Source organism: Lissotriton vulgaris, chromosome 10 (assembly GCF_964263255.1).
Source record: "Lissotriton vulgaris chromosome 10, aLisVul1.2, whole genome shotgun sequence".
In the NCBI taxonomy this organism is placed as follows: domain Eukaryota; kingdom Metazoa; phylum Chordata; class Amphibia; order Caudata; family Salamandridae; genus Lissotriton; species Lissotriton vulgaris.
Window position 1 is genome coordinate 786,215,881 of NC_141698.1, and position 23,261 is coordinate 786,239,141.

The 23,261-nt window shown below is 43.7% G+C and overlaps 1 protein-coding gene across 1 annotated transcript in view; it reads left to right on the forward strand.

Annotated features, from left to right (window-relative positions):
* CREB5 (cAMP responsive element binding protein 5) overlaps positions 1 to 23,261 on the forward strand; it is a 1,158,307-nt gene that overhangs the window by 318,373 nt on the left and 816,673 nt on the right. Inside the window, exons 3-4 of the mRNA XM_086941709.1 lie at positions 2,715 to 2,808; positions 21,164 to 21,285. Of these exons, the coding sequence (XP_086797835.1) occupies positions 2,715 to 2,808; positions 21,164 to 21,285 (216 nt within the window). The remainder of the gene's footprint in view (positions 1 to 2,714; positions 2,809 to 21,163; positions 21,286 to 23,261) is intronic.

Here is a 23,261-nt window from a genome sequence, read left to right on the forward strand (position 1 = left end):
TTATTTGAAAAGTTTTATATAGCGCTTGCTAGACCCGGAGGTATCAGAGCGCTTTACATGAGATAGGACATTGCATCAGAACATTGTTACATAGTTACATCAGTTACAGCTACCAGTATATGCTTGGGAGACAAACTTGGGCTTATACAATAATATAAGATATTAGCGTGTAGCATATCCAAGACAGACGTCATATGGGTAATGGAAGGTAGCGAGGGAAAGGTAAACAGGGGAGAGGAAAGCAGACAGAGTCAGATAGATCTGAAGGGGGAAAGCACTCCAGGGGGAACAAAGCAGTCAAAGTAGTCGAAGAGAGAGACAGATAAAACTGTGAAGAACTGTGAAAAACAATGTCCAGCTGGGTAGGTGACGGCTGATGGGATGACCCAGAGCCAGACTTAGCTATAGATGCATAGGACAGCTCCACCGGGCATCGGCCGAGGGTACTCGGGCTCAGCAGTAAGTACAAACAGTTTTAGTTTCAGCCTATGGGGCATCATCATAGTTCCATAGAAGGTATCAGTCCTGGTGTTACTGGGAGGCGCCGTCCGCCTCGTCCTCCATCTCGCCCCCAGGTCGGAGGACGTAGGGAGAGATCACTGGCAAAATCAAAGGAAAAAGGTTCTCTAGCGACGGAAGTAGAGGAAACATCTCGCTGAGAGGGGTGTATTGTATGTAGATGGACGGTGCATAGTCGCATCCAATGACTACGGTTCAGGTGCAGTTACAAGGCTTTAAGGAAACAGGAGTTTGGTGGGATGCTGGGTTAGCGTCATGGTATCCCGATAACACAATGCATCAAATGCTGTAGGAAAGACTGCCGTAGGTCAAGTGTAGTCTCAACATGTGTTGGATGCCATCTTGACTGCCGATCACTCGGCTGCCTCACCAAACGCAGACCAAGGTGAGCAATTGAGAAACTGCAACAGATCAAGGGGATACTAATGAAGGAGCTCTGTCAATTTATGCTCCATATTGCACACAGGTCAAATATTTGCAGTGGGTGAGTGCAGACGAGGTACGAATGGGGGAAATTGCTGCCACTGTATTACAGTCAGGCAGGTACAGGCAGCATCTCGGTACCGAACGCCGTGAATGGCGAGTACAGTGCAACAGTCAGCAAACAAATGGTACCTTGAGCAGAGGAATACAGATGGATTTCCTCACAAGGAGGAGCCGCTCTGAGAAGGAAACAGATGTACCACTGGGCTAGAGGTGCTGCGATCGATCAGGAGAATCTGCCATTTTGGGGTTGATGCGGTTATCTGAGGGGAAGGTGTTGTTATATCAAGAGGTGTGTAAGAAGTGAATTCCACAGTGCTCATAAGATTTTATTAGCAGAAACAGATGTGTGATAATTAATTCACAACTCATAATTCCAATTCCTGTGCATCTACGTGTTTGGGCAGTGTTCAAAATGTACCCCACCATAGTCATAATCAGGGCCTAATTTGCCTAATGGCCTTATTAGGTGTTCGGCAGTTCAATGGACTGCCGTACACCTGGTGACGGTGGGCGAACCACCAGAATGGCAGTCCGCCCACCACATTAGGACTGTGGTGATTGAACCGCCACAGGACCGCTGCTGCTGCCACGCATCTACAATCAGTGGTGGTGGTGCAGTAGTCTGAGGCCCCTAATATGCTGGTGGTGCTGTTGCTCCACTGCCAAACATATTAGGGGTTTCCTCTCTGCCGCCCTTTTCATGGCAGTGCGACTGCCATGAAAAGCGTTGTGGTGAGGAAACAAAGAGCCCCCTTGTGCCTCTGGGCCATGGGGTGCATGCAGACAGGGGGGCCCACCTTGTGCCCCCCTATCTGCATACACTCCTATATTCCTGCACGGAACAAAATGCACAACATTGTGCATTTTGGTCTGTGCAGGAATATGCTTTGACGTTCCCATTGCAGTGCTTATTTTAAAGGCACTGTCATGGGAACGCCAAAGAACTGGCCCCCAGCGACTTATAAAGGCGTAATCTGGCGGGCAGTCTGTTTTGGCTTGGGCGGGGTGGGAGTGGGGCTGAAACGTGGTGGCACCGCTGCCACACCGCCAAAGTCGTAATAAGGCCCTCAGTGTATCTACAGGGGAGATTTTGTATTAATATTGGTCTGTCATCGATATTCATATCAGTCTTGTAGCTCTCCCCATTGCCTTTCAGGGCCCCATTACAAGCTTCCTGTCATCTGGCGGGCCTCATATGAAATGAATGGGCGGTAGTAGAAATCACAGGCCCCGCCCCATTGGTATTAGGAATTATGCGCTAACCCCATGGGACTGGACAGTTCACACCAGGGACTGGGGCCCCTCAAAGCAATTGAAGTCTCTGAATGCAAGTGCGGCCAGTCATGAGGAATCCCCCGGAACCATATATGGAGCATCCAATTCCCCTTTCTTAGTGGATCCCAGAATCCAGATCATAATCTCCAGAATCCAGGTCATTCACCCTGGGAGTTACCATAACTTTATGAAAAATATAATGATAACAGTAATCAGTATTAAATACATAACAAACATCATCTGCAGCATAGCCCTCCTCGTCCTTTCACATGCTTCTGCATTATAGATACACCGTTTCCATGAAGCTGAATCTATTGCAAGCGTTTTATTAGTGCACAGTTATTTTGTAATGTCTGTTACAATTTTAAGGGCTGATTTAATGCATGGATTCACTTTTATTTTAATTTGTATCTCTTGTGTTTTTTCTCTGACAGCGTTTCCACAATGAGGATCACCTGATGATTCACAGGCACAAGCATGAAATGACCCTGAAGTTCCCCTCTATTAAAAATGACAATATTCTGTCAGGTAAGTGGGGTTCCTGGGTATAACCGCATGGCATAGCCTACATTTTAAAGTGCACCTTGTTTTACACATCGAACGTAATATCCCGACCATAATGTTGTTCACAGTCTATTAACAATGGAGGAAAGTGTATTAATGGAAGTTACAAGGTAAATGGAGTTTACCAGATCTGGATTATTTCATTCAGAGGCGTTTTAAGGTGAAATACTGCCTGTGTATTGAGAAATAATCATTCGAATCGATCGAGACCATATTTACTGATTGACCTGGTAATTCCTCATTTTCAAGGGAACCCTAAGGGTCTCTAATTGACACCCCTAATGTTTTAATAACATTACTCCGGCCCCGTTGATCTTTTGCAGAAAGTCAGCTGCATTCAAATCTCTCAGCTTTGCTACCAGCCATTCAACCTGCTCTATACCCTTTGCCTTTAATTATCCTACAGCGAAAAAACCTAAGTCCTCACACACAAGCACTTCAACCCGCAACCATCTCTGTCTGTATGTAATGCATGCATTATTCAGCAGTTTCAGGGGTGAGAAGTGGCATGCATTATTCAGCAGTTTAAGGAATGAGCAGTGAGGAAAGATATGCTTTTGGGATTCCTTTAAAAGAAAACAAATAGGCATACATCATGCCATTTCAATCCAGAAGTGCGCAGTTATTTTGGCACAGAAAATGTTGAAACCTGCAATGCACTGAAGTGTACAAAATAGCACAAAAGACGTGGATGACTAATTGGTGAGTGACTCATTTCTGGCACAGGAGTGTGAAACAGATACTGGCAAACTGTTGTATCTCCCTCCATCCCTCCCTCCCCCCTCTCTCTCTCTCTCTCTCTCTCTCTCTCTCTCTCTCTCTCTCTCTCTCTCTTTCTCTCTCTCTCACACACACACACAGACACACACTTTCTCTCTCTCTTTTTTACGTTCTTACTTACTTCAAGTTCCCGACAGCAGAATCCAGGCATGAGTGGTAGAACTCAAGTTGCTGCATCCTAATTGTAGCCGTCAAAAAAGAAAATACAGTGCAACTATCAACAATTTCCAATATTTACTGATATTGCAGTGAATAACCTATTGACCCCAAAGCTGGGGATTTAAATCAAAAAGCCTCATAAATGCCACATTCCTTATTTTTATTTGTCTTACTTTTATTTTAAATAATTGCCAAACACAGAGTTGGCAACAGGATTTCTGAAGTTATGGTTAACTTTCTCTCTCTACTGGAAATTGATTGTTTGCAATCTGGTGGCAGGCAGCTGTAGTTATCTGTCACAATCACCAATGCAATGCTATAACTATGTACTTAGGCCCCATTATGAATGACGACATTTCACCCTGAGCGATGGCTCTGGGTGGAATAATGCTACCTGCAATTATAAGTAACTCCAGACCTAGAATTTTTGGGTGTGCGACCTCTGTACCCAGTGATTCAATGTCCGGAGCAATGGGCCCTATCTCCAGTGCTGCAAGGGGGGGAGCCAGCAACACAGCTTGGCCCCTGCATGACCCCAGCAGTAGCATAGGAGAAGCAGACAATGCCCCCTTGTACAGACCGAAACCTATGCTAACCCTAATGGTGGCATAGTGGATTAATGCAACCACTACAGGGGCCTGTGTTTGATCTCATGGTCACAGTTTCAAATCCAGCCCGTCCACTCAGCTTTTCATCCTTCTGAGGTCGATAAAGTGAGTACCATTGACTTGGGTAACAATAAACATCTGTTATTCAGCACCAATATACCCTTGGGTGAGTGCGCGCTTTACAAATACACGTTATGTTATAACCTACCACACCTCATAGCTCACCCCTTCGTCCACCATCTACCCTCATTCTGATACCTTCTGCCTGCTCAGAACAAGAGAGAGATGTAAACTATTTTCTCCACAGAATTTGGAAAAATACATAAATACCCAGTATTTATGGGCCCATGCACTCATTCTCCAGTCCATAGAATAATAGCCAGAATGTGATGTGAGTACACCCACTGGAACATGAGATTCCTGCTCCTCTGTATCCCTGGACTAAATTCGAGCCAACTCATCATGAGGGCCTTAGAGTGGGGTTTGGGCCTACTCCATACTCATTCTTTCATTAATTTCTTGTCTTTTTTTAATTTGCTGCTCACATTGTAATGGCTTTCCTCCTTGAATGAATGAATGAAATTGGGATTTGTATAGCGCATGGCTGCCCGGAAGCGTCCCAGCGCTGTGATTGTAGACCAACAACTGAGGGTAGAGGCTGAGGGGGAAGAGAAAAGGTTATTGTGGGAAAAGGTGAGTTTTGAGGAGTTTTCGGAATTTCATATGATTAGGTTCAGACCGGAGTTGGATTGGGAGAGAGTTCCAGAGGGTTGCGGCGACCACCGAGAATCGGCGACCACCAGTACGAGCTCTTTTAGTTCGGTGGACCTTGGCCAGGTTGCCTTGCGCTGATCGTAAGGGTCTGTTCGGGGTGTATGGGTAGAGCATGGATTTTAGCATAGGGGGTCCTTGGTTTTGCATGGCTCTGTGGGTGGTACAAAGGGACTTGAATTTGACCCTTTCGCGTATCGGCAACCAGTGCAATGTCTTAAGGGCAGGTTTGGCTGAGACTCTACGGGGGGTGCCAGTGAGTATCCTTGCAGCGGCATTCTGTGTTCGCTGCAGGACATTGAGCGTGGCTTCAGGGGCACCTAAAAAAAGGGCATTGCAATAGTCCAATCTTGCTAATATTAGACCTTGCATAAGCATTTTCTGGGAGGTTGCGGGAAGTAGTGGAAGAATCTTCCTGGTAGATCGAAGTAGACCAACACAGGTGCCGGCTGTTTTTTTGGCTTGTGTTGTCATGGAGAGATTCTGTTCCAGCCAGAAGCCTAGGCTTTTGATTTCAGTTTTAGGCTGGGGAATGGGCCCAAGGCATGAAGGCCACATAGCAGTGGGGAGAGATGGTGGTTGGTGTCCCAAGAGCATAAGCTCGGTTTTTGACCCATTGAGCTTGAGCCTTGAGTTAGACATCCAGGCATGTATGCCTTCTAGGCAGTCATGAAGGTTTTTGATTTTTTCTTCCTCGAGTGAAAATGATACAATCATTTGGGTGTCATCAGCGTAGGTGACAGCTTTTATCCCAAATGGGGAGACCACATCCTCCAGGGGGGCCATGTATATATTAAACAGTGTAGGGCTCAGTGAAGAGCCCTGGGGGACCCCACACTGGAGGGAAAGGATATCTGATCGGACGTTTCCTTCACAAACCTGGAAGGTACGGTTTTCTAAGAAGGAGGAGAGCCAACATAGTGCCGTGCTTCTCACTCCTAGTTCAGATAATCGCTGTATTAGGATCTTGTGGTCCACCGTATCAAAAGCAGCGCTTAGATCCAGGAGGATCAGTAAGACCGTTCCCCCTGAATCCAAGATGCATCTAGCCTCCTCTACCACTTTCAGGAGGGCTGTTTCGGTCCCCTGGCCTGGTCGGAAGCCTGTTTGTGAGGGTCGAAGAAGATTATTGGATTCGAGGAAGGCTGACAATTGTTGGTTAACTGCCTTCTCTGCGATTTTGCTCAAGCCAGGCAAGAGAGAGATCGGTCGAAGGTTGGATAGGTCTGATGGGTCATGTCCTGGTTTTTTCTGTAATGCCTTGACCATGGCATGCTTCCAGCTGGGGGGAACCACTCCTTGGCCCAGCGAGGTATTAATAAGGTTAGTGGCCAGGTGGGATATGGTAGGTCCGACTTGTTTTAAAATTCGAATAGGAGCAGGGTCGTTGGGGGAGCCGCTTTTAAGGTTTGATAGGGCTTTCAGAAAGTCATTGTTAGCCAGTTGGTTAAAGCTGTCGAGGGTGGGTCTTGGGGTAGGGGGGAGGGGGACAGCAGGGGGATTGCTGTCTGATTTGGGCGGGAGTGACTGCAGAATGTTGGTGATCTTGCTTTGGAAGAAGCCCGCTATTTGGTTGCATCTGGCAACTGAGGGTTGTAGAAAGGAGGGAGGGGTGGGTATTTTGCGAAGTTCTTTGACTATTTTGTAAGTCTCTTGGGATGAGCTAGATGCAGCTTTGATTTTTTTGTCAAAGAATGAGGCTTGGGCTGCTTTCCTTGCTGTTTTATAGATCCTCATTGCAGTTCTATACTCTTCCTTGATAAGGGGGTCCCAGTTTTTTCTCCACTTTCTCTCGTGGATTTTACAAATTTTTCGTAGGTTCCTGAGTTCTTGTGAGAACCAAGGCGACTTAAAGGATTTATTTTTCTTTTTTTGATCTTGCTTCGGGGCGATAATGTCCAGAGTGGACGTGAGCCAGTTGGTAAAGTTTTTATCTGCATTAACCGGGTCAGGGAGTAGCGGAGGAGCGGAGCGAATTAGCTCCTGAGTCCATTGCTCAAATGATATTTTAGACCATATTCTATCGTATTCTCTGGGAGTTGGTGTGTGGGCCTTTTTTACTTGAATTTGCCAGATAAATGGGAGGAGAAAATGGTCAGTCCAGGGGAGAGGGATCGCTGGTCGAATCTCAGTTTTGGGGAGATTGGTGAAGAGAGGGTCCAAAAGATGACCTTTGATGTGCGTAGCCTCTGAGTTGATTAAATGAATATCGAGTGCTTTTAGTTGTGAGGTGAGGTCCAAAGCCGTTTTGTCTGTGTTGTCCTCGAAATGAAAATTTAAATCACCTAGCACGATGAAGTTAGGGAACGAGATGCAGGCGGAAGTAGTGTACTCAAGCAATGAGTTAACAAAATTTCCTGGGCTGCCGGGTGGGCGATATATCAGCGTGCCCGTAAGTGATTTGTTAGGGGTTATCTGAAGAGAGAAATGGGTGCTTTCGCAGTCATTTATTTCTCCTTCTTGTAACCTACATACAAAGGAGTTTTTGTGGACAATTGCTAGTCCTCCTCCTATTCCCTCCTTCCTGTTTTGATATTGTATAAGGTAGTCCTGGGGGAGCATGTTAACAATGTCCGCCTCGGAGTGAGATGTTAACCAGGTTTCCGTGAGGAATAGAATATCTACTTTTGAGTCTTCGATTAGCATTTTGATCTCTATGGCGTGTTTAGGGGCTGATCTGCAATTCAGCAGAGCTAGGTTGATACCATTGGAGGACTGGTGGGTGGGTATCTCTGCAGACTCCTCATGGGGCTTAGTAGATGGTAAGGCTCCAGGGGAGGGAGTTTCCGTGCTGAATTGAAGGAGGTAGTCACGTGAGTGTCTGATCCGGGGGATGTGAAAAACGGGCATAGTGGATGGCCCTGTGCCCGGCCTGGCCCGGACGGGCCCAGACGGGCTTGCCTCTGGCGCGCCCGCTGTGCTCGTCCGCTGCGCTTGCGTGGAAAGCACATTTGAGGAGAAAGAAAGTGGGCGTGGCTTAGCGTGTGGGCGTGGCCTCACGTTCGAAGCGATGGCGGCCCTGGGAACTTACCCTCGGTGCAGCGCTCGATCCGCTGACAGTGGGAGGCCTGGGGGAGGTATTCAAGACAGAGGAGAGCTCTGTTTAGGCTGAAGGTGCTTTTAAAATTAGCAAAACACAATATTAACAGTTTTTAAAATTCAAGTGAGCAAGCCTCCGGCTTCCGCCTCAGAGGTAAACAATCCTAAAGAAGACGCTTTCAATCAGCGCTTCTTATAGGTCAGAAAGTGGGCGTGGCTTAGCGTGTGGGCGTGGCCTCGCGTTCGAAGCGATGGCGGCCCTGGGAACTTGCCCTCGGTGCAGCGCTCGATCCGCTGACAGTGGGAGGCCTGGGGGAGGTATTCAAGACAGAGGAGAGCTCTGTTTAGGCTGAAGGTGCTTTTAAAATTAGCAAAACACAATATTAACAGTTTTTAAAATTCGAGTGAGCAAGCCTCCGGCTTCCGCCTCAGAGGTAAACAATCCTAAAGAAGACGCTTTCAATCAGCGCTTCTTATAGGTCAGAAAGTGGGCGTGGCTTAGCGTGTGGGCGTGGCCTCACGTTCGAAGCGATGGCGGCCCTGGGAACTTGCCCTCGGTGCAGCGCTCGATCCGCTGACAGTGGCCTTATTACTGGGTTTGTCCTGCTCTAGGACATTTAGATGCACCTTTGTTTTTGACGTGTTCAATGTATCCTTCCACTCCTAAGGTCAGGGAACAACATTTCTTGTTTCTATTTTTAAACATTTGTGACATAGCGCTCCATGTCAGTGAATGTCCTGCTCCTTTCTCTTTCTGTCTCTCTCTGGCTCTCAAGCTGATGCTCTTTCCCTCGACACCCCTTCTCTTACTCTCCATAACCCTACCATACTCTGTTCCTCCCCCCTACTGCTTTTATATACTTCACTTTCCCCCAAAAACATAATCCTGCTGCTGCCCATGTCTCTTACTGTCCTGCGTCTCAAGCACCATCCATTGCTCTCCGCCGCTATTGGCTATGCCCATCCACTTGTAAAACTGAGCCATCTGCCACTATTGACTATTTGACAATGCACATTCAAAATTGAGCAAGTATAGGCCAAGCCAACGGTGATGGCTGGCCATTTTGGAATTGTATGATTTTTGCTTCCAACATGGCATGCTGCCATCTCAGAACTGTTGAAAATAACGTTCCAAGATGGCTTCCTGCTATGATTGGCTTTGCTAATGCCAACACTATTTAACAAGCACTGGGTGAGCCAAGAGCACCAAACAAAAACTTTGGTAAAATTAGAGCTTTTTTATCTGTAATAACTTTTGCATCATTTGATGAAACTGCATTAAATTGTCCAAGTGTTTGATTGAACCTGCCTCACTGAATCTAGAAGTGGTAGGTGAAGATCTTCCTTTCTGGTGAAAGGGGGTTATGGAATGGGCGTTTATTTCCTCTATTATTTGTACTATCTAAAATTGAATTGTAGGTGGAGCAAAACTTGGAGAATGGATTTTCATCAAACTTGGATGAAGTGAAGTAGCATAATCCAACTTGTAATCCAATGTTGGCTTTATGAAAATCCGTCCAATAGCTTTCCCAAATAAACCCCCAAAAAACAAAGGGGGCAGATGAGGGAAAACATGTATGCTTTTTACACATATTCAAATTATGATGATTGGTCATTTATTTGTCTTCCTTCATCTTGATCTTCCAATTTTTGGCTGTAATATTTATGTTACATCTACCATGATTTCCCTCATGAAATGGGTTCCTGTATTCTGTATATTTCGGAAAAAATTCCATTTTGCAATGCTATTCGTCATTAGAAATAATTATTTCCCAAATAAAAGCAAATTTGATAGCCAAGAAAAGCAAATCACTACATTGGTTGCCATCTGGCTAGAACATTATTTCGACATGAGGACCTGATTTACAAAGAGCCTCCGCAGCCATGGCAGAGGCTCCACAGTTGTGGCGGAGTCTCCGCACTCGCGACGGAATCTTAGCACGGCACACTCTATGCAGTGCACTGTGCGGAGTCTCCACACTCATGATGGAATCTTAGCACGGCACTCTCTATGCAGTGCACTATGCGGAGATTCCACCACGAGTGCGGAGACTCTGACACTACTGTGGAGCCTCTGCCATGACTGCGGAGGCTATTTGTGAATCGGGTCCTGTGTGTGGTTCTGTTGAGAAAGGAACTGGAATGTAATGCAGATGGAAACAAATTTGAAGCAGGTACTGCATTTATTTTGAAGCTCTACTCTGGGAGGCTAGTGAGCTTCGACACTTTTGGAGTGTGATGTTCTTGCATAAGTTATTGAACGGATAAGCGCTTCTGTGTGAATATTCTGCTCTAAGCAGCAGAACCAATCATCTCAACAACAGAAGCATCCCCTCCTTGCTACAAAACCTTACCCCACTAAAGCCCCCTCACACCTTGGCATAAGCATTATTTGGCATGGAACAAATCAGGAGACATGAAATAATGGAGAAGTCATGCAGTGTAGTTTAGGGCTATGTTTCTGATTGTCTACACCTTGCTTATCTGTGATCAATAATTTTCTTAAGAACCTGAAAGTGGTTTATCCTTTATTTAAGGTACTGAGTGACTAATACTCTCTCAGCACACTCTCCTTTCAGCTTTCTGCAACGTTGTGCTCCACAAATCAATGTATGCCTGGGTGTGCTTATTGGTAAATATATTGATTGGATATAGGGAGCAGAAAGGACCTCTTTTCTCTGCAGTCGTCTTGCGCGAGTTGTGAGAAAATAGCAGCACAATAGTAGGCGCAATAGGCCACATGTCCACTTGTCAGTTGAATAGCAGGTACCATCCCTTGCTTGGCTGACTCCTTCCTTGCATGTTGTAGATGGCAGAGCTGTCTCTCACCTGCGACAGACAACACAACTATCCCTCTTTTGCAGCATTTAGCATAGCTGGCACTCACTTGAACCACAGCAGGTTACCACACAGTTATCCCACTTACATTTGGCAGAGTGATGCTTTGCTCAGCTGGTTGATATTTTGCTTAATGCCAGCAGTAGAGCTATTCTTCACCTATCTTAGATAGGAGGGTTACGTGTCATCTATTACAGGCAGCAGACTGATTATTCATGTGTCACAGAGTTCAGAGCTATACCTTGATGCACTTACCTATCTCTAGATCGGGCACGCTTGTCTGTCTAATTATCTGTTTACTGATCTGTCTGTCGGACTACCTACATCCGCTCATGTGTTCCTCACAAGAGGGATAACATCTTTATCTTCAGAAATATAGAAACGCCCAGTTGTAGAAATTGAGTGGATCCTCACAGATTCCAAAACGTTCTCTCACAGAAATGTGAGCTGTGATTTTTGCCAAAGCTCCATATTTGCAGGAATTGTAGGTAAGAAAACGTAGTGGGGCCCATGCAATCCACAGCACCCTGGATTCATCTGGATCCACAGGTTTCAGTGATGCCAGGGGTTTGTAGAGGTCCCTTATTGCCGCCTGATGTCAATAATGCAATTGAAAAAGTTTGCAGTATCCTTAACTAGAGGTTGACTAAACTTAGATATTTCTAATTTTAAGGACCAGTAAGTTTCATACCTAATTGTTTTAACCGTTCAAATAATGTGGTTGGCATTAACCATGTTATAAAGAAACTTGCTACTCAGTGAAACTGATTCGTAAGGAGTGAGACACTAGGGCAACAGTACATCATGGACATGACTCAGGGGCTGTAAGAGATTGAAGCTGCTTCCTCTCTAGATTGCTGTTTGATACCCAGGGCACTCATCTTAAGACCGTTATCTCTGAGGTGTGAGGGCTGATTCAGGGACATAGATGAAAGGGGATCTTTAGAAGTCTTGTTTGCTTTCTGTGGTTCCCACCCTTGGCCTAGCTTTTCAAGTCATAGGGTTAGCGCCATAAATATAAACAATGACTCACTTGCTCACAACATGGGTAAACTGTGGGAGAAGCGAGGTCTTCTCAACAACCAAATGTGTGAACTAGAGTTGTATCTCCCTTCAACAACCAAATGTGTGAACTAGAGTTGTATCTCCCTTCAACAACCAAATGTGTGAACTAGAGTTGTATCTCCCTCTGTGGAGAGTTGTTGCCATTGTGTCAGTTGAACTCCCTTATGAGAGGAAAGTCGATTAACGGCTGTCAGCGTCTGGCTGAGGGCGGGGGGGGGGGGGGGGGGGGGTGTCGCCCTCTGTGTGGCCCTGTGACTGGGGCATGTGGAACGGTAATTACACTGTGCTGTATAAGTGATCATGGCGAAGAGAGGAATATGTCTTGTAGCACTATATCACCAGGTTGAGTATGTCAATGCCTTTAAAATATGCCTAATGTCTGCACTAACGCTCTGTACACCCCCCCCCATTCCCCCGTGCCTCTGTCCAGATGACTTTATTTATTTATCTATTTATTTATTTATAAAGTTTTATATAGCGGGAACTAGATCCCGAAGGATATCAGAGCGCTTTACAAGAGAGGCCACGAGTGAAATGACAAGAACAAATTAGTCAAAGACGGGGATCATACAGTAACAGAATATGCATAGGAAGTATTGCACTGTGTCTCTGCTAATAATGTTGCTGATAGACTTTAAAGCAATAAAACAAAATAGAGTCGATAGCGTCCTAGAAAGTGAGCAGGTCTTATGTTTATTCACCAGAATAACTTCATTTTGAAAGAATGTCTCACTTGTACTTGAGATTCGGACCCGAGACAACCAAGTTCATGTTAGTTTGATAACTCTGATTGTTGTCTTTTCCAGCAAGTTTCTCTTTAGTATAAACATGCAATAAAAGAAATGTCTGTACTTTCTGTGAACTTACTCGTTTAATTTAGCTAGTCAAACGCGAATATAACGATCTCAGCTCGTAGAACATGTCTATGCAGATAAGGGTTAATGCTACAGCCAGTGGTACTGTGGTTGCCAGATTACTGCGCTTGTAATTACCATTTGTTAGAGATTAGTGGTTGCTCCAGTCTCGAGAGCCAAGCCATACATTAAAAAGCCAGAGTTACTAATAAAACAGCTGGGCTATGGACATTGGATCAACGTACACTGCTGCATGACTACGCTGTTGGGCCTGACAACATAATAAAATGATTAAATGCCTCGCATGCCCTGGCTGGAAGTGCCTTTGTTTTCAATGGCACTCTGGCAAAGCTATCACGCTGAGAGAACCACAAGTTGGCAGGGCGCGCGGGCCGCCGATGCACACCCCTGCTGTAGCGGTGCCATCCCAGCGCATGACGTAATGCCGATGCGCGCATGCAGTCCAGCGTGAGTCACGCGGCGGGAATGCTGGCTTGGCACAATCAACCGCTTGTAGATATTACGAGGCCGATTCCCGTTTCGGCGAAGGGAGGCGTTGCATTTTCCAGCCGGAGTTTCTTAAAGGTTCCTGGACCGAATTTGCTGAGCCGCCCTCAGTAAAGGCGGCGTTTTTTTTCCAGCGTGTGATAATCAGTCTTCTCTGACACTTTTTTGAAAATTATTTTCTCCGTTTATACTGGGATATTTTACATCAAAACTTTTCAGAAAGTTTTATCGGTAATTGTGAACACTGTATTTACATATAACTGACAGTACAAGAAGGTCTACAAACCCCACCACATACGTTCTTAGCGCTGCTCGCTGTCACATAGAGCAGGCACCTTTCAGGCTCCATTTATATGCAGTTGTGTCACGTCACCAATATTTTAAGTGCAATATAGTGACCTCACTGACAATTTGACCTCAAATGGCATTCGAAAAAATGATACCATATGCCCTTTGAACTCAGGTAGCAGGTGAATACATTCTACGTAAAAAATGTTTTTGGCGACAATTCGGAGCTGCATCAATTACCTTTCTTAAATATTGTAAACACAATTCCACCTTTCAACGAAAAGATACCATCCCTGATTGGTGCATTTTACGAAAGTGATCTACAATATAAGATAAATATCTCAAATATGTATTTAAAGTCCCATAACAGCGATGTTGAAGCCTCTCTATAGGTTGTATTCAAATGGAACAGTAAGTCTGACCAACTCGCTTGCCTTTCTTAAATAGTAGGATAAAAATTGCACCATTCTATTCCCAAAGTAGCATCCTTGATGATCCATTTTAAGAAAAGGAGCTAGAATATAATATTGTAATCTCGAATTTGTGTTCAAATAGTTTCAATGTCTGCGTTTTTAATAAATGCTATTGCTAGCTATACTCAATTTAATGGCTTACATGGATAATTTGCCATACTCCTCTTCGTGGGAATTATATTTGTATTTTCATCTTTCAACCACGTTTGGTGGAACTTTAGCTTGAGGTCTGAACGTGTGTTTTGGACACATGCATTATTTCCCTATGTTCAATATCCTAATGTTAATGTACTGTCTACTGAGATATTTAAGTAACAACAGAAGCCAGTGAGCTTTTTACCTTACTGAATGGGGTGGGGGCAAGGGCAAGAGCCTATACATGCATTTAATAAGACATCCATTTTTCTTTGGAAGGCAAATGTAGTCCTCGATTTTCTCAGATATTTTTCTCAAATTTTGACATCAAGGGGCAGATTTATGATTCATTCATGCAGCACCGCGCAGTAAGCCAGCTTGCTGCGCTGTACTACGTGAAAGGACAGGAATGCGCCATATTTACCATATACTGCACATTCCTGTCTTTTCTTAGCACTGGCAAACTTTTGGCTGCCTAGCGCCAACGCAGGCATCATTGTGTCATGTCGCATGGGTGCCTGCATTGTAGGCAGGGCTGTTTTTGTACAGGAAAGGATGCCTTCTTGCACAAAAATAATCCTGAGATGCATTTTCCTCTTTCTACGTGTGCTGCCGAATGCAGCACACATAGAAAGGGAAAAATTAAAGGAGAAATTAAAATATTTTTCCTCCTTATGCCTGACCTGGGGAGGTGTAGCATTTTAACACATTCCCAGGTCTACCACTAATGGTACATTCAGGAATGCGTCAAAATCCATCAGTGATTGCGTGGGAACACCCACGCTCTATCCGTGGAACTCCTCCCTGCTGCAGAGTAGCGCAAGACATCGATTTGCGCTGCTTTGCATTACTCCAGATTTATCAAGCGATGCAGGGCTCCACAAGCTGCCTTTCCATGGCTGGATAAATCTCACTTAAGGTTTGCGTCACAAGGGCGACACAAAACCTTGATAAATATGGGCCTAAGTGATTAACTCAAAAATAAGAGAGGGGTCCAACTACCCAAAGGGACAGGACACCAATAAGACACTTCAGTCTATGAAAAATTCCCTTTGGAATATTCTCTTGTCATACAGTATGCCTCAATAATCAACAACACACCACATAATTTATTGGGTCAATACTCACATCACCAGAAAATCAACATATAGACAGAACTTATTTCCCATATGGAAAGTATTTATTGTTATTTGATCTTGTTTGTATAAAAACCATTAAAAAGATGTCTTGCTACAAAATAGCACAAACAATGTACACATTAAAAACAATTATAAAAACCAAGTCACAGAAATACGATTAATATAATGAAAGTTAGTTGCGGTTTCCAAAAAAGATTTGACATTAATCACTCATATCAAAAAAAGATCATATAAAGAATGCATTTAGTAATTTGTGAGCAAAGAGACAGCGACGCGTTTCGGAGGGTTCTGGTGATCCACCTCCTTCTTCAGGCTTGCTACAGATCTATTTCACACTGCATATCTATATAAATATACATACAAAAAAGATTTTTATTTTTATTGTTTAACAACAACAAAGTATATTACACATTTGCCTATATGTTTAAATTGTTAACATTTCTGATAGATTTGTTGACTTGGTAGGCCCAAAGGATTTTTTTTAATATATACTGTACTGATATTTGAATTACTGGTGTTGTTAAAAAAGGATAGACCCAACTCAAGGAACTCCAAGTGAGTCGGAAACACATTTAAACCACACATCCACTCATTCACTGTTACACTCATTCGCTATTCTTCTGTTGTACAGAATGGCTTGTAGCCATAAGTAACCAACCCACTCTTGTTTAATGCTAGTAGGTTGGTTCTATTATTGAGTTGGGTCTATACTTTGTTGTTGTTAAACAATAAAAATATAAAATCTTTTTTGTATGCATATTTATATAGATATGCAGTGTGAAATAGATGTGTAGCAAGCCTGAAGAAGGAGGTGGATCACCAGAACCCTCCGAAACGCGTTGCTGTCTCTTTGCTCACAAATTACTAAATGCATTCCTTATATGATCTTTTTTGATATGAGTGATTAATGTCAAATCTTTTTTGGAAACCGCAACTAACTTTCATTATATTTATCGTATTTCTGTAACTTGGTTTTTATAATTGTTTTTAATGTGTACATTGTTTGTGCTATTTTGTAGCAAGACATCTTTTTAATGGTTTTTATACAAACAAGATCAAATAACAATAAATACTTTCCATATGGGAAATAAGTTCTGTCTATATTTTGATTTTCTGGTGTTGTGAGTATTGACCCAATGAATGATGTGGAGTGTTGTTGATTATTGAGGCATACTGTATGACAAGAGAATATCCCAAAGGGAATTTTTCATAGACCTAAGTGATTAAACCACTTAAAATGTGCTTCAAACTGATTCTCCAAACAGTTACAAAATATTTCCCGTCCCAGTTCTCAAGGAACTACTTAATGTAGTGCACAAATGTAACCTAAAACGAAATCACGTATTTGTTCATTCTGTGGTTGCATTGAGAATGGCTCTGCCATACAGGTTCTGGAGAACGGCATTCACTACCATCGACAGAGCTATGTATTAGGAGAAAAGGCACTGTACAAATTAGAAAAAACACACAGCATAACAATGCGACACACCATAACAAACTATAGAAGCTATTCCTTTTCTTAAGTGAGACTAAAGAACTAACTTGTTTACAATTTAGCAGTTTCATCTCCACACAGCTCACATTGGCATGCGAGTGCAGTGCACAGGGGCAGAATAGCGCCTGTTTTCTCTTGACATGTCCTCGGATGCCCCGGGGCCTCAGTGTGTCTTCTCTGGTAGACTGAGTTGTAAATAAATGTATTGCAGAGATCAGGTATCCTCTTATGTTACAACAGTTTCCTGTTTGTTGATTATTAGCGAGGCCTCCGTTTACAAACAGAATGACTAACACACACTCAGCAACGAGATCGCTGTGCTTGCTGTAGCGCTTCGCACAGGCTGCCCAGTGTTCATAGAGTCTAGGCACCTTTCCATCGAACTGGCCCGTTAATATAAGGCAGAGTACCTGCAAATATTTTTGGTCTTTATTAACCCTACGTGACCCCAAAACACCAAAGAAGAATCCACATATTTTCCAGTGTTATTGCATCGAAAATCCACTCCAGAAGGGTTTGCTGTTGAATTTGTAAAGGGCCTCCGACTGACTTCGATAAATTGATTCATCATATTGCTTTTCTGTTAATATTGTGGGACTTTGTATCATTTTATATAACTGTATCAAATGATAAGGGGTCTTTATAGACGTGCCACATACAAAGAGGAGTACTGTATGACATATTTGAGTTTGTTTTCTTCCCATATGGATTAACATTGTTGATGTAAATACATAGCCTAGTTTGAAGAAATGTGTCCCATATCGTGTCCTGTGTAGAGCAGTGGATTCTTTGTGTTTGTAGGGTTTAATTGGGTTTAGGGCAAGCCAGCATTTGATACTTGAATGTTATTTAAGAGCAGTTAAGAATTGGACTGTTTGACTTGTGCAAAACTGCTGAATGTATTTATTTTTGAGATTTTGTAAGCGCTACAAGCTACGTAGCAGTCGTCTCTGCGCACAATGAATAACACATATCGTCCAGAGGTTGACAGAATATTTATATGCAATATACCTATTTCACCATGAATGCTAATAAAATATGCTCAAGCCTTGGAAGAATTATTAAGATAAAATCTGTAAAAAATAGACCGAGTTTGAAACAGGAGGTAGTCGAAGGCAGGAGAAAGGTAAGGCATGTCACTTTATTGTGAATATGCCCCAGAGTTTTGCAGATTGGTTAATTAATCACAAACATGACGGATATCCCATTCGATGTTTTACAAGTGCCATTGGATATATGCTTGTAATACAGCAGACGGGATATCCATCACATTTGTGATGGATTAATCTATCCACCAAGCTCTACATGAGACCCTTAGTCCTGGCCTACCCAACTTCCCTTTTAAGTAAATTCTCAAGTTCCTTACTCACACAGTGCCAACCGCAGAACTAAAATACATGGGAAACTGGTAATAAATGTACCCATAACTTTACGCAAGTTGTGGTCAGACAAAGGATGCTAGTTAATAAAATACATATTTTAAATTATATTTAATTGAATAGGGTTGTGCTTTCTTCTAACACAGCTCACTGACAGCCAATAAAGAGATGTCGGGGAATAATGATCATGGTGGGACTGCAAACCACACAGACCTATCTTACGCCCTTATTGTGAGGAACCCAGAAATTACAATTTGGGTGGAAACTTCTGTTGAAGATGTGCGATAATACTACACCAGTAGAGTACTCCACTGATACATTTCACCAAGTAAAACCTGACATCACATCAGCCTCACCCAACTGGTCACCGAATCTACTCACAGAGCAGGACACACACTGGACCGGATTTTCACATCTAGCGACAGAGTCAAATACACCTACGTCACAAAACTCAGCTCGATTGACCACTCCATCATCCACTTTACCATCGCAGGATCTCATGTACCACCCCCAGATACCCCAACACCCCCTTCCGCAGCTGGAACAAAGTGACACAGATCCAATGGATGGATGCCCTAAATACCAGCTAGCTCGGAACAAGCAGTACAGAACTTCATCATCTAGATTACCAACGCTGCTGACCGAGAGGCCCCCATCAAACAAGCCAAGACCCGCAGATCCACCAAACAAGCCAGATGGTACACACCAGAACTCAGGACTACGAAATGTGGCTGCAAACAACTGGAGAGAAGATGGTGCACCAGTAGAGACACCACAGACCGAGCCACCTTCAAGTCAGCCCTCAACAGATATGACCATTATCTCAAAGAAGCGAAACAATATCCCCTAGCAAACCACATTGAAGCGAGCACCAAACACTCACCAAGGAACTCTATAGCATTGTCAGAGAGTTCTTCTGTCCCACGGCCACCAAAAACATGATATCAGCCTCACAGGAACTCTGTAATGCTCTAGCAGAACAATTTCACAATAAGATAGCCACCATCTGCAAGAACTTCAAGCCCCAGCCCACGACCTCCACATCCTCCTCGCCCCAACAGGAGCCTCCCTGATCAGCCACTCACCGTATGGGAACAGATCACCACACAGAACACCTCAGCCATCATGAGCTCCATCCACTCCGCAGCACCCTCAGGCCCCTGCCCCAACCCGCTGTTCAACCTCAGATGGAAGGACATCAGCCGCCATCTCACCACCATCCTAAACGCATTCATCACCACAGTCACCTTCCCCGACGCCTGTAAACACGCAGAAGCCAGACCTCTCCTCAAGAAACCCTCCACCAACCCCAGTGGACTCTAGAACTAATGCCCACTCTCACTGCTCCTCTTCCATGCCAAAGTCCTCGAGAAGGCAATCATCCAACAGCTCATCGAACACCTGGAGAGAAAAAGCCTGCTTGATGTCTCTCAATCCGGTTTCCGCACCAACCACATCAAGACCACCTTGATCACCACAACTGACGAGATATGCACCCTCCTCAATAGAAGAGAAACAGCAGCCCTGATTCTCTTCGACCTCTCTGCGCCACATTGGGATGCAGGGAGACGCATTGTTCCTCATGGGACAAATGCAGAGAATTTACCTACCTCAGTTTGCCTCAGAACCAAGAAGCACCTTATGTGGAATCCCTCAAGGCTCATCTTAGGCAACAATACTTCTCGTTGGAATGACACCTGGTGCCCACCAAACTCGGACCCAGTCCCACACCAACAGACCAAGCCCTCAATCTTGGCATCATCCTGGATAGCAAGCTCACATAAAGTGACAGATCAACGTAGTCTCCTTCACCTGCTTCCACACTCTCCACATGCTCTAAAGAATCTTCAAATGGCTCCCCATCAGAATGAGTAAAACCGTCCCTCAAGCCCTAGTGACCAGCTGGCTGGATTACGGCAATGCACTGTACGCAGGAACCACCACCACCGTTCTCATGAAGAGACTACAGACGATACAGAACTCAGTAGCCAAATGGACCCACATCACCCTACACCTCAGGAACCTCCACTGACTCCCCTTTCAGAAAAGATTCCAATTCAAAATATCGACACACGCCTAAAAAGCCCTCCACAACCTAGGATCAACATACATCAACCACCGCCTGAACTACAACCAACGATCCAGACACCTTCACTCAGCCACCCTTGTGCAATCACCGCACATCTTCTGAAACTGCAGCAGAGACTGATCCTTCTCCTACCTTGCCGCCAAGTCTTGAAATGGACTTCCCCTTCAGACATCGCCCTCACTGGCAGATATCTGGAGGAGACTCAAGACCAGGCATTTCAATTGAGCCTTGCAACCTGGAGACTGGGTGATTAGCTGTGCCATACAAATACATTGATTGATAACATGGCTGAGGAAAACAGCCTTGAATGCTGGAATTAGATGCAGAAATCAGTGTGGAAATACTGATTTCCATGGTAATCCCTGATTCCGTAGAGGTAACATTTTGAGTAGTGATGAAGTTGGGCATTCAGAAACTACTGAGATATTGCCAAAGAAAGGTGCAAAAATACAGATGCAGTAAACCCGTGGTTAGATATAATAAAGGCCTTAATACTTTGTTAAAATCTGTTGCACAATGTTGATGACATTCGGAAGTTGACTCCAATTGCGAGCACTGTTTTCCTCTGCATGAGAGGAGCAGTAGCCAGACAAATTTGTATTGATTTCATTTTGTGAGTTTAGTTCTATGTTGCCTGGGCTTGATTAGTATCAGACGATTTGAAGCAGAACCATCATTGAGACATGTCCTCTCTCCTTAGATCAAACTCCAACACCAACTCGGTTCCTGAAGAACTGCGAGGAGGTGGGCCTCTTCAGCGACATCGAATGCTCCTTAGAGCACGACTTCCGAAATGCACACGAGGACGAGAACAGTAAGAGGGTAGGTCTTTATTCTTCCCAATCATTCTCAGGTGCATGCAACTTTTGAAGCTCGTGTTATATTTCCATTGATAAGTGGCTGGCGCTGCATATTGTGACAACGGTTGGGCAAGCATTGAAGCCAAGTAGAGTTGAGAAAGTGAAGCAGGGCTCGAGCCTGGCTCTAGTCGAATTACCGCGCCTGTTATGGCTCTTGTCTGATGGGGATGACCGAGACAAAATGGCGCCGAGCCAAGCATCACAGTTGTGCAGTCAGGGATGTTTTCACTTCCTCTAACAGTTTTAAACGCAAAAATAAAACATAAGACGCATGACATCTAAAAAGTTGAGCTGCAATTCTTATGTATCTCATTGAAAACCTGCGAGCATTCACAATACTATTTATTTTTGCTAGTCAGTGTAATTTCTGCCATAGAGGTGGTGATCTGATCCCTTTTACTGTTAATTACGGAAAGGGAAGGCAGTGATAGTAACATAAAAGTAGTCTCCATTTAACATTTTATGTACAATTTTTTTCCTTTAGGGATCAAGGGACAGAGAAAGAGCCCAGTGTTTAAATGGCAAAATGTGTAACCAGGAAACTTTTATTTACATCCCTGCTTTTCTACTTGACTAATTTGTGTGATCTTATGCAAATCATTTTACTTCACTATGCCTCATTTTAATTAGCTATCAAATCTGAGACCATCTTCTAGAAATTCAATTTCATTATGTGTGCTATATAATAAACCCATTTAAGTCTAATTTAATAGATAATAATCATGTTCCTCAAACAACAGCAATATTATTCATAAATATAGTAACAACAAAGTGAATTCTCTTGGTTCACTCCTGGCTGTGTTACTGGGCAATGGATGTGGGAAAAATCCAAAAGAACTATTCCTTTTATCAACAAATGCAATGATATGATCTAATGTAGGTAAGTGAAACAAAGGTGTCCAAGAAAAAAAGAGTGGATCATGTCTTTAATGGACATTTGCTTTATCATTTACATGCTCAATCGTTTGCTGGCTTGGCTCGTGCTTTAGCTCCTAGAGTCAAGCCTGGCCCACGACTCGACTCTAGCTTGGCACTCCCTATGGATTTATTGGCTTGCCCACTTCTACATTCAAGTACTCTTGTCTGGGATTGGAAATAATTGGAAACGCGCCTCACATTTCACAAAGATGGCAAATACGAAAAATGATAGAAACTGATTAGCATCTTGAGTGGAATTTTACCATGTTAAAAAAATAAGATAAAGGAATGCTGGATGGACTATTAAACTGCAAACCAAATGAGTGTGCACTAGATGGTGTACATGTGTACTCTGTGAGAGAAAACCAGTTATGTTTGACTTCCTGCAATAAATTCTCCCTTACTCAAGCAAGAATTATCACTGTTCCTCTGACCAGATGATCGATTGATTGTAAATCATCTAGCAGAGCTTTATTCTCTGCATGTTGCTGGGCTAGTTTATGGCTCAGGTCCTTATGTAGAGTTTGACTGAAGGGCTACTCTGTCACACATGTGAAGGATATCCTGTCTGCTGCGCTACAAGTGCCATAGGTAATAATGCACTTGTAAGAAGGTGGGCGGGCTATCCGTCACATTTGTGTTGGAGTAACCCATCTGACAAACTACAAAAAGGCCCTGACTTTTCAAACATGAAAAAAGTGAACTGACAATTGGACACTCGTCTGAGTTTCTCTGGCATTAATTTATAAGGTGTCCTAATTGGGATATTGAATGATTTCCAGTCTCTAAACTTAAGCATGTTTAAAAATGTATATTAGTGGTGAGCAGTGTCAATATTGGGAGGGCCCATTAGGTTTGTTTATATTTGACCAATATGATCTAAATCATACTGGAATAGGAAACTAATTTTTTTGGACTATAGAATATGCTATTTGAAGAGCATTGAGGGCCATGACCCCCAGTGTGTTGACTTACTCATACCCCAAAATACCGTCATGGTACCCAATGAAATTGCTCCTC